Here is a 12,956-nt window from a genome sequence, read left to right as displayed (position 1 = left end):
AAATAGAAACCAATAGAAACTAAGAAGACCAATAAAACCAATAGGACCAATAGGACCGATAGGACCAATAGAAACCAATAGGACCAATAGAAACCAATAATTAAGACCAATAAAACCAATAGAACTGATAGGACCAATAGGACCAATAGAAACCAATAGGACCAATAGAAACCAATAGGACCAATAGAAACTAATAAAACCAATAAAACCAATAGAACTGATAGGACCAATAGGACCAATAGAAACCAATAGGACCAATAGAAACCAATAATTAAGACCAATAAAACCAATAGAACTGATAGGACCAATAGGACCAATAGAAACCAATAGGACCAATAGAAACCAATAGGACCAATAGAAACTAATAGAAACCAATAGGACCAATAGAAACTAATAAGACCAATAAAACCAATAGGACCAATAGGACCAATAGAAACCAATAGGACCAATAGAAACCAATAATTAAGACCAATAGAAACCAATAGAACTGATAGGACCAATATGACCAATAGGACCAATAGAAACCAATAGGACCAATAGAAACCAATAATTAAGACCAATAGAAACCAATAGAACTGATAGGACCAATAGAAACCAATAATTAAGACCAATAGAAACCAATAGAAATAGAAACCAATAGGACCAATAGAAACCAATAGGACCAATAGAAACTAATAAGACCAATAAAACCAATAGAACTGATAGGACCAATAGGACCAATAGAAACCAATAGGACCAATAGAAACCAATAGGACCAATAGAAACCAATAATTAAGACCAATAGAAACCAATAGAACTGATAGGACCAATAGGACCAATGAGACCAATAGAACCCAAAGGGACCAATAGAAACCAATATGACCAATAGAATTAAGAAACATAGAAACCAATAGAAACCAATAGAAACCAACAGCTAAACCTATCTCATGCATATTCATGATTACTTTACACGTCTCCACAGAAAAATACATTTATCATAATTTGTTAAGCAACTTATGACAATTAATGCACATCAATTTTGTGATTTTTATTTTCCTTCGGCAATTAATGACCAATAGATTATTTGTCTGATCATGTTACTATTAAATTCACGTTTTAGCAATAGATATATTGATTATAATGATTACTAACCAAGAAACAATTCATGTATGTTTATTATATAGAATAGTACAAGCCTTTCATCGATTAAAGGATACTCTAAAACTCACTTCAAGTGATCTTTGTGATGAAGTTAATGCAATTGAGACTGGAATATACCTTTTCAGTGGACAGTTGATAAAATCGATTTTTGATTTATCATTATCATTATTGATTTACCAATAGGAGCCATTGGACTATTGGTTTCAATAGGGAATTCAGATCATTATCATTATTGATTTACCAATAGGAGCCATTGGACTATTGGTTTCAATAGGGAGTTCAGAATATAGGACCATTAGAAACCCAAAGAAAAGTCTGTAATGGACGAACAGGAACCCATAGAAAATATCTAATGGACCAACAGAAACCCATAGAAGACGTGGGTGGATGTTGGTCCAATAGAAGCTTTCTGTTGGTCCATCAGCATTTTTTTCTGTGGGTTGGTGTTGGTCCAATAGATATTTTCTATTGGTTTCTGTGGGTCCAATATTTCACTTTCCCTATTGAAACCATTAGACACCAATAGCTCTAATGGTTTCTGATGGTCCAATAGGCTATCGGATCCTATTGGAATTTCGACCTGGGATTTGCAAGTGTCCACCAATAGGTATATTCGAATCTCCATTGCATTAACTCCATCACAAAGATCATTTGAAGTGGATTCAAAATTGACTCTGGTAAAAGTGTAGGCTCATACACATATGTATAATAAACATGTACATGTTAAGTTTTTTGGTTAGTAATCGTATAATCAATATATCTATTGCTAAAACGTGAATGTATAATTATAACATGATCGGACAAATAATCTATTGGTCAATAATTGCCGAAGGAAAATACAAATCACAAAATTTATGTGCATTGTCATAATTTGCTTAACAATTAAATCATGATAAATGTATTTTTCTGTGACACGTGTCAGTAAAGTAATAATGAATATTCATGAGATACATAGATCTGTTGGTTCTATTAGTCAGGTGGCTTCAGTCAGACCGCAGGTCCCTATGCTAATGAGCAAAAAGGCCAGATTCATCCAAATCATCTCGTGGCTGAATCCTCCTCCTTGCAAAATCTCGTAATTCGTGAGATTTTCTTTCTCGAAGAATTTACCTGTTTTAACCTCAAGTTAAATGAAATATTATTGCACCATCAGATAGAGTAAATGTTACTCTTTCATATTGGTCATTTATTTTGTATACAATATTTTGTTAAATAAGTAAATGTCTGGCCTGAAAATGTGCCTCAAAACTGAATTTTCTTCCTCTGTTTTCTTTTGCAAATTGTGCAAAACTTTTTATTTTGAGCCTCAATGATATCTATATCACCATAAAGCTGAACTTCTGTACTTTTTCACAATGCCACTCTTGATATGCGGCACCTTTTAATCGGGTCAAGATCACACTTTTCCCACCAAGGTACAAGACGAGATTTCTAAAATTTTGTACTTGCATGAAATCCAGAGTTCTGATTGGCTGGATAAGGTTCACAGAACAACAGGCGCGGGGTATTTGAGGAGATTACCACATGGGAAGTGTGACCTTCCCATGAACCCAGGCACTGGAACCGTTGGAATTTGCCAATGGGTGGTCTCTTTGACCAATCAGTGTGCAGTATTCTTGTTTTCAAGCTGCTTTATGTACTTGGCAAATGAAAAATGTGATCTTGACCCGATTAAACCAATTCTTATTTTGAAACCTATATCATTTTAAAGCATACATATTCAGCTTTATCATGATCTAAAAATCATTTGGGCTCAAACAAAAATAAAGTGTAAAAATAGCAGCTTTTGTCAGGTGAAAATAATTATTTTGTAGCATATTTTAGATCAAAATTTTAACCTACATTACACAATCTTTGAATAAATTCAAACACATGACCTGAAAGAATGATTCTTCTTCTTTACAATGATACCAAATTTATGAAATTCGATGCACAATTAGAGCAGCAATGACCGAATGAAAAGAGGTGTTTTGGTCCGCATCAAGCTCATTAAATATGCAAAACATCTCAAGTCATGAATATCACTTGGATGAAAGAAGCCACTTTCTTGGGACCTGCCGTCTGACTGGCTTAATTAGCATCAAATGTATCAATTATCGAATAATTGCCAGATAAAGCATCATTCTTGGTACAGGGCTTCCTTAGGACCTACTAAACGATATTAGGCTAGGAGCCCCCGGCAAAAATTTCAATTTAAGGGTATGGGGCGGGGGCGACTTTATGGAGCCCCCATATAATTTTATAACATTGAGTCGTTGTTGTACAAATGCCATTTTTGGTACAGGGCTTCCTTAGGACGTATTGAACGATATTAGGGTTGGCTAGTCCCCGGCATAACTATTCATATAAGGGTGTGGGGCAGGGGGCGTCCCCTCGTAGCCCCCAAATAATTTAGAAGGTAATATAACGTTGAGTTTTTGTTGTACAGTCACACCTGTCTATAGCGCCCGCCCAAGGGAAACAGAAAAAGTGGTCTTTGTAGACAGGTGGTCTTTATAGACAGGTTCATTTAGTACATGTTTCAATGAGAAACCATTTTCAAGGGGAACAAAAAATGTGGTCTTTGTAGACAGGTGGTCACTAAAGCAGGTTTGACTGTACTTTTGTTATACAAACGCCACAGCTAGGCCTCCAATCACACACATAATGTATGAATATGTATGCGGGGGGCTCCTATATACCCTACCATCATTGGCCCTGGCGCTGTTGAAGTCCGTAAATTCTGGCGAGCGAAGCGAGCCAGATACGAGGCGCTTGCGCCGAGGGCCTCTTAACAAGTGATCTGAATTATATATTCATAAGACCCGATTTCCTACTGAATTATGCATGTATACGTGAATAATGTAACCACCGCAGCGATTGCCCAAAACAGACCCGGCCCCGGCCAGTCTCACTGCTCTCACGGAGGAAATCCGCACAGAGCGGTAGATATTACGTCATATTAGCTCTCTCTGATTGGATGATTTTCACCGAACTTCAGTTGGGTCGGAATATTCGCCAAACAAGGAAAAACATAAGAAATTCAGATCACTTGTTAAGAGGCCCTCGGCGCAAGCGCCTCGTATCTAGCTCGCTTCGCTCGCCAGAATTTACGGACTCCAACAGCGCCAGGGCCATTGACAAGAGGCTAACTGTTAGCTGGATTACAGGCGCACGCCACTGAACGCCTAGTGTGAAATTTGAAATGTTAGCAGTGTCCTAATATTCAAATTATGCAAGGAAACCTGTTTACTTGCTAGACTTTACTGTCAGACACTATTGAGTGACTAACTGGCTTTTTTTTTGGTAATAACATACATAAAGTGAGCTGTAAAGGGTACATGAGCATTTGTCTACATCAATAACCCACGTACTTCTTGTAATGGCCAAAATTAAACTGATTGAATCTTTGCGCAGCATAAAACGTACGACCATTCGGTACAATGGTCTGAAAAATCAGACTATTACCTAGCTACTGGCTCTATAGCTCCTAATACCCCTTTCATACTACCCTCTTCATTTTTCACCGGCGAACTTCTCCGCCTCGCATTCCTCACTTCCCCGGCGAAGAAAAAAATGTACCCTTTCGCACTGCCATTTCTTCCCCGGCGAAAGTCAACGGGCGATTGCAGAACAAAACGAAAGACAATTGTAAACATTACTTCTTACCTATTACAAAAAGGTATAAAAAAAATTAATTACAACATATTTTGGAAGTATTACGAGAAAAACAAACAATATCACCTTGTTTTTATATTTTAGCGCATTTTATACATGTAAAAAGTGCTTTTTAATAAATATTGTTATAAAAAAAAAATTATGTTCGAGGGTATCTACTTGGCCATAGCATTCAGCTGAGCTTGCAACTTATCGCGCGCGGAATCTCGGTACAGGGGACTTCGGGAGAGAAAAAAATTGACCTCTGACGTCATTAAAGAGGAGAAGTTCTCCGGTTTGCTTTCATACTGGCCTTTTCACCGGCGAACTTCGCCGGTGAAACAGTTTCACCGGCGAAGTTCTCCACCTCTAGAGGTGGAGAAGTTCGCCGGCGAACTTCACCGGTGAAGTTCTCCTGTGTACCTTTCATACTGGACACTTTCCCCTTCGCTGGCGAACTTCGCCGGTGAAAAGCGCAATATGAAAGGGGTATAAGTTGATTCGACAACTAATACCGGTAGTCATTATTTTCCCAATTAAAGACATTTTCAAGCCCACTTTTTTTTAGGGAAGTTCTAAATTAGTATCGTCTTTCAAATGCCGTTGGAATTTAACCTTTTCATTTTTTTGCCTGCAAATAGGACATAGTACCTTTAAAATACGATTTTTCAACAACAAAAAAAGAAAGAAAAAAAATTTAAACCATAAAAATCGCGGAATCGCATAGTAACATGTACAAGTAAACCCCGGAACCCCAACAAAAACTTTGCTTTACAATTTTCTCATTTTTACTTGACCATTATTATAATTCTTACCGTGCAGTTACACATTTTTCAATTTAACACTGATTTTTCTCTCCAAAATCTGATTTTTTATGATATTCACTCTGCATTACGAAAAGCTCTTGTTAAAACTATACCCCGCCACCACTATAACACAGGAACCTATGTAAATCAGGTGGGGTATCCGGACACCACTTTCGTTTCTCTCGTTAAAACTTGGACAGAGCCACCACTATAACACAGGAACCAATGTAAATCAGGTGGGGTATCAGCTGGACCCCACTTTCGTTTCTCTCGTTAAAACTTGGACAGAGCCTTGCAGCTCTGCGTGCATGAGAGATTATGATATTGGATTGCAGCTGTTATCTTCATCATCTTACGTAATAGTGTAAACAAACTCTTACTGGGGCTCTGGCTGAAAGGAAATGAGAAGTAGGAAATATATATTTTGCTTCTTTTAAAGGTAATTAAAGGGGAATCCAACCCAAATAAAAACTTGTTTTTATAAGGAAAAGAAAAATCAGACAAGTTGATAGGTGAAAGTTTGAACAATATTGGACAAACAATAAGTAAGTTATGAATTTTTAAAAGTTGTAAATATTGGTAATCACTATACCCATGGAGACTTCAAATTGGCTGCATATGGGATGTCATAGTGATGTAAGGCAAGGACTACTCTTCTATGTACTCCAATACATACTATGGCTAAAATGTAATTTTTCCCAAAAGTATTATTTCAAATTATATTTTTCTTTCATGAGGACATAAAACAATATACTACCTGGGTTATATTTAGATTACTGCCCCAGGGGAATGGGTACTTAGGAGAAAACCACAAATCCCTGATAATAAAGTACATGGCCTATGGGAAAGTTTTCCTTGCCCCTTGTCATGATTTACTTACCCAGTTGCCAATTTGAAATCTACACAGTATCAGTGATCTCAATTTCAAAGCAGCTATAACTTTCTTATCGCTTGTCCGATTTCTTTCAAACTTTCACCATTCTGTTTAATTTATTTTTCTCCTTCCCAACACAACATTTTATGGCCAAGGCTGGATTCCCCTTTAAAGACCAGTTTTGGAAACGCCCCTCTCTCAAAAATATAAAATGGAAGCTCTCATTGCATATCATGCAGCGCACCGCTGCCACGGACCTCGAACGCATACCGGTACTTGTTTTTTCACAACATGACATCTGTTGATTACAAACCGCTCTCGATAACCTTGTCCTTGATTAAGCCAAAATAGCTCTTCTCGACATTGTTTTTGTTTTGATCACGTTTTTACTGTTTAAGTGTTTCTATCTTCTGAAGTTCTCTTACGCGTTATTATTGACATTTTTAATTACGAGTTAAAACTACGAGAGTTTCATCTTCTTCAGCTGGTACCGCCTACCGGTAGTGGTCGTGCCGTATTTGTTCACTGTCTGTGGTCACTCGCTCCCGGGCGCGGCCGTCCCAGCAGAGCCAGCCAAGCAGTTCGAGCGAAAGCGACGAGTAAAGGGACAATAACTCGGAGTCCACACTTTGTTTCTACAACAAGTCAACGGGCAACTTGCTCAATCGAAGAGGACTGGGGAAGTGTACAACAGGCCTGTCGTTTCCGTCCGGCGAAACAAAGAGATGATGGAGAACTCAGAAGTACCACAACTGAATTGGGAAGGACAGTGAGAAGTCTCTGGAAGACAGGAGATGTGTGTGTATTTGAGTTTTGTCAGACGTGTATCAAGCAGATATGATTATTTACGTCTGGGACCGACCTTTAACATCACAATCTGAAAGACGTGACCAGTGTTCATCCTGGTCCCAGACATAGGCTCTGTTGTTTGTATATACATGTACTGTACATGCACATAGCATTGGTGATTGGATTTCTCATTCAACTATAACAATCCTCAGTGAAACACAAACTTTGTTGTATCCTGATGCATCATCGTATATAACTGCATTCTTCACCTGTTTTTAGTTGAGGCTCATCTTGCTCAAAAGGGAAATTTTACTTCAGTTTTCTGCTTTGGACTTGTATTGCATTGCCATTGCTTTGGAGTTCACCCTATTTTTGAGAGCTACATCACTCCAATTTGTATGGTGAGTTGACCTGCAGCCCAACTAGATACATAATGTCTCTATTTTTAAAGAAGATTTTGCCATCTGGCAAATATAAAACAAGAGCCAAAAAGATCGCTACTGGAGCCAATGCAAGTTTGATTACCGGTACTAGTGAAGAGGAAGATAGTGTGTTAGGATTATCAGAAAATGACCTATCACAAGGGAATAAATCAAGTCAATCTTGCCGTAAAAAGAAAACGGGAATCTCTAGGGGAACAAAGCCAAAACCAAATACTGAAAGAGAAAAGGATAGGAAAGTACCAACCCAATCCAAACTCAAGAGCAGCAATCCTGTTAAACAACATTCTGAGTTTAGCTGCAGCACATGCAATACTACTGTACCTGCTCTTGTTGGCTGTAATTTCTGTGATAATTGGAACTGCATAAAATGTTCTTGTCTCTCAAAAGCAGTGTTCAATGAAATAGGAGAATTCAACAATCTGCATTGGTACTGTGGTAAATGCATAAGTCAGGTAAATATGTTGCTCAGTAATGGAAATCTGGCCCAAAATCACAGGAGTTCCCAAACTGAAGTCTGTGACAGAATACAAAAAGAGAAGTCGCATATACAGAGCATGGAAACTGCCATCATATCTTTAAAATCAAAAGTTGATCAAATACAAATAAGCTGTGACAAGTTGATTGATCAAAGGCAGATATCTGTAGCCCAGAATGCAGAAACCACCCCTGACGATAAACAACCATCAACATCAAAAGTTGAAAAGACTTTGCTTTTCTCTGAAGTTGTCAAAGGAACTCGAAAGGAAAATGATCGTGCAGGACTAGATCTACTTGAAGAACATGCTGATAGAGAAAAAAGGAGTAAGAATCTCATTGTCCACAACATTCCTGAAAGCGAAAGTAGAGATGTGAAGATCAGACAGCAGAAAGATAAGGATATTGTGCAGACAATTATCAACGGCGAGTTACAGATTGACGATGTGAAAATCAAGAAGGCTGTTAGACTTGGTGGTAAATACCAAGACAAGGCAAGACGCCCCGACTGCTTCTGGTAGAAATTGAAGGCTCTCGAGAAGAAGTCCTCTCTAAAGCTAGAAACTTGCGTCATTCTGAAAATTGGGCAAATGCTTACATTGACCCAGATAGAACCCCTCAACAAAGAGCACAGCACAAGGAGCTTCGTACAGAACTCAAAAGACGAAGAGAGGCAGGTGAACAGAACATCAACATCAAACTGGACAAAATCATACAGTCCAGGAAAAGACCCCAAAAGCACAAGAAGCGAGGTACAAGCAGTTCCTGCCGATACTGAACACTTACGAGATGGAACTATTGAAGCTGTAGAGGGTTTACATGTACAAGGAGAAATACAAGCTCAAGGAGATCTTGTGCTAAATCGGAATGGAAATAAGCCAGAAATGAACGAAGAAGGAACTTATCAGGAAACTCAACATTCCTTCGGTAAGGAGCATTCTAAAGATGGAAAACAAGAAATTGATCAGAAAATTGAAGTACATGCCCCAAGAAAACAAGGAATTGATAATGAAATTTGCGGTTCATATGCTGTAGTTGAAAACACACAACCACATGGCATGCCAGAAAGTGCAGATGTCAGGGCCAACTTCAAGAGACCATATGCAGAGGATGAGGGGAGTGAAAGTAGGAAACTAGGAAATGAAGCATCTGCTGAAGCTGAACCTCGTTTACATGTACCTACAAGTAATGAGGGTGGAGCATGTAGTATCTGACTAAATGCTTTCACTCCGAGCCGTGCAGGAATTGGAAAAACAGATAGATCTCACAAGATATCTTCAACATATACATGTATATGTGGATTGGAATCAAGAACAAACCAGACATTTCTTTTAAAAGTATCTGCTCAAGTACATTTAGATGAAATAGAAGAATCTGATGCAGAAATGGAGAAAGAAATAGACAAATCACATGCAGAACCAGAGAAAGAAATAGAAGAATCTAAGGTAGAAACAGAGGAGTCTGGTGCAGAAATAGAGAAAGAAATAGACAAATCCAATGCCGAAATGGAGAAAGAAATTGAGGTATCTGATTCAGAAATGATCAAATTCAATGGAGAAATGGAGAAAGAAATTGAGGAATCGAAGGCAGAAATGGAGACAGAAATAGAGGAGTCTGTTACAGAAATGGAGAAACGACTAGACAAATCCAAAGTAGAAATTAAGGATGAAATAGACAAATCCAATGCTGAAATGGAGGAAGTAATAGAGGAATCGGATGCAGAAATGGAGACAGAAATAAACCTATTCAATTCCATAATGGAGAAAGAATTAGAGGAATCGAAGGCAGAAATAGAGGAGTCTGTTAATACAGAAATGGAGAAAGGAGTATATGTGGACAAATCCGATGCAGAAATGGATAATGAAATAGAAGAACCAGATGCAGAAGTGGAGAAAGAAATAGAGGAATCTATTAAGGTAGAAATGAAGGAAGAAATAGAGGAATCTGACATTGAAATGGAGAAAGAAATAGACAAGTCCAATGCAGAATTTGAGAATAAAATGGACAAATCCAAGGCCAAAATAGAGAAAGAAATAGAGCAATTTGATGCAGAAATAGAGGAAGAAATCAAGGAGTCTGATCCAGTAATTGAGAAAGAAAAATACATAACTGATACAGAAATTGAGAAAGAAATAGCCAAATTTGATGCAAAAATAGAGACAGAAATAGAGGAGTCTCCTACAGAAATTGAGAAAGAAATAGATAAATCTGATACAGAAATAGAGAAAGAAATCGACAAAAGTGATGCAGAAATAGAGAGACCTGATTCAGAAATGGAGAAAGAAATGGACAAATCTGATGCAGAAGTGGAGAAAGATATAGAGGAATCTAATGCAAAAAGAAACACTAAAGAATCTGACTCAAATGGAGATAAGGACTCTGACACAGACATGGGAGAAATTCTCTCAATTGATGCACGTACAATACTTGATGTACTTGTTGATACTTATGATAGAGAAATTGATGCAAACACTGCGGAAACTGGAGACCGTGACTTTGACATTCCAAACACAGAAATTAGAGAAATAGACTCAGATCCTACGGAGGTAAATGACTACGATGCAGACAGAGATATTGAGGAAATTGTCTCAATTCATGCAGAAATTGGAGATATTGACTCTGATATTGGAAATTCAGTAATAGGAGAAATTGACTCAGATAATACTGATATAGAGGGTGAGGAATTTAACTCTGAAGAAGCAGATACAGAAGATGAAGAAAATGATGATAATTCAGAAACAGGAGAAACTAACTCAGATGATACCGAAACAGAAACAGAAGAAGAATCTGATGAGAGGCGTTTGACTGATGATGACACAGTAAGCGAAGGAGAGTTTGGCGAGACGCACAGGAAAGCAGGTGCCGACTCCAATATTGGACAATTGAAAATTTTGTATACCAATAGTGACTGCCTACTCAACAAACTGGATGAACTTTCCCTGCTGCTGGAACAACGAACTATTGATATTATTGTCATCTGTGAATGCCTGCCCAAAAATTGTGATATCAAGCTGACTGTGCAAAATTATCAGCTTGAAGACTATGTCCAGTTTTTAAACATTGACAAAGAAGATGTAAGAGGAGTCTTGGTGTATGTGCACAAACGTTATGCTACTTTAGTCAAGGAAATATTTTTTGAGTCAAACTTCAACGATTGTGTGTGGATAAATATGAAGCTGAAGGGAATGGACTCATTAACTCTGGGATGCATTTACCGTAGTCCAACTCCAAACATATATATGTCAACTACTGATATGATGACTGAGATGCTGTGTAAAGTTGCAGATAGCAATCCTTCGCACCTTATCATCGTTGGTGACTTTAATTACCCAAACATCAACTGGGAGAACTGGACATCCCATCATTCACATGAACAGAAGTTTATCGACTGCTTGAGTGACTGTTTCCTCCATCAGCATATATAGATGAGTGCACACGATACCGGACAGGACAACAACCACATATACTGGACCTATTGATCACTAATGAGGAAGGAATGATTGGAAATATCTCTTACTTACCTGGCCTGGGTCTAAGCGATCATCAATGTATCCTTATTCATGTGAAATTGTATGCCGAACAAACATTGAGAAAAGAAGAAAGGTATCGATACCATAAAGGCGACTACCAGGCAATGAATGATGCCATCATTGACATAGATTGGTGTAGTGAACTGGAATCTATGAATGTAGATGAGTCATGGAACTTCTTCTCAACCATCTATCAAGCAACAATAGACCAACACATCCCTAAAACCACAGGGGTTAGGCTAAAAAAGAAGAAACTCTGGATGACAAAGGAAGCTATCAGACAACACAAGAAGAAACAGAGATCTTGGAAAAGATTTCGTGACAGTGGAGATGATGTCGACTATCAGCGATCAAGAAAAGAGGCCATCAAACTTCGTAAAATGACGAGGAATCTTCGCAGGAAGTTTGAAAAGGACATTGCAAACAATATCAAGTCTAACCCCAAAGCCTTCTGGAGATATGCAAATAGCTCAAGAAGATGCAGAGCTAATTTTGGGGTCATGAAAAATAAACATGGAACCACTGCTGAGAATGACGAGGACAAAGCAGAACTCTTTAACCTCTTCTTCAACAGTGTATTTACAGATGAAAATGTGCAGCAGATTCCAACTTTGGAAGATAGACATAAGGGTAATCTCCTAACTGATCTGGACATTACCACAAGTAATGTAAAGAACAAACTGAAATTGCTGAAAAGTTCAAAATCAGCTGGACCTGATGGATTTCACCCGAGAGTTCTAAAATAAACTGCTGGAACAATTTGCACACCTCTTGCACTTATCTTCAGAAAGTCCTTGAAAGAAGGTAATCTCCCGCAGTCATGGAAAGATGCAAATATCACACCAATACATAAGAAAGGAAAGAAGGATGCTGTTGAAAACTACAGACCAATAAGCCTGACTTCAGTTATCGGAAAGATCATGGAATCTGTTGTGCGTGATGCCATTCTCAATCAACTTATTCAGAATGACTTATTGTGTGATGCACAACACGGATCTACCAGGAAGGTCTTGTGTCACACAACTGCTTGAAGTCATGGAATTGTGGACTGCCTCTCTTGATGAAGGATGTGAAGTTGATACCATCTACTTTGATTTCTGTAAAGCTTTCGATTCTGTGCCCCATGAACGACTGATGAACAAACTCAGATCCTATGGTATAACAGGTAGTCTGGGGAAATGGCTTTACAGCTTCTTGACCCATCGGAGGCAGAGAGTCGTCGTGAATGGAAAAACTTCACAGTGGTTACCTGTTAGAAGTGGAG

The 12,956-nt window shown here is 38.2% G+C and overlaps 1 protein-coding gene across 1 annotated transcript; it reads left to right on the top strand.

Moving 5' to 3' along the window:
* Positions 1-9,547: 9,547 nt before the first annotated feature.
* LOC129269611 (protein starmaker-like) lies at positions 9,548-11,587 on the top strand. The gene has a single exon (XM_054907121.2). The coding sequence runs from the start codon at positions 9,548-9,550 to the stop codon at positions 11,585-11,587; it is 2,040 nt and encodes a 679-aa protein (XP_054763096.2).
* Positions 11,588-12,956: the final 1,369 nt, after the last annotated feature.

This window comes from Lytechinus pictus, chromosome 13 (genome assembly GCF_037042905.1).
Source record: "Lytechinus pictus isolate F3 Inbred chromosome 13, Lp3.0, whole genome shotgun sequence".
Classification (NCBI taxonomy): Eukaryota; Metazoa; Echinodermata; class Echinoidea; order Temnopleuroida; family Toxopneustidae; genus Lytechinus; species Lytechinus pictus.
Note: the sequence above shows the minus strand (reverse complement) of the source record. Positions and strands in the feature narration are given on the sequence as shown.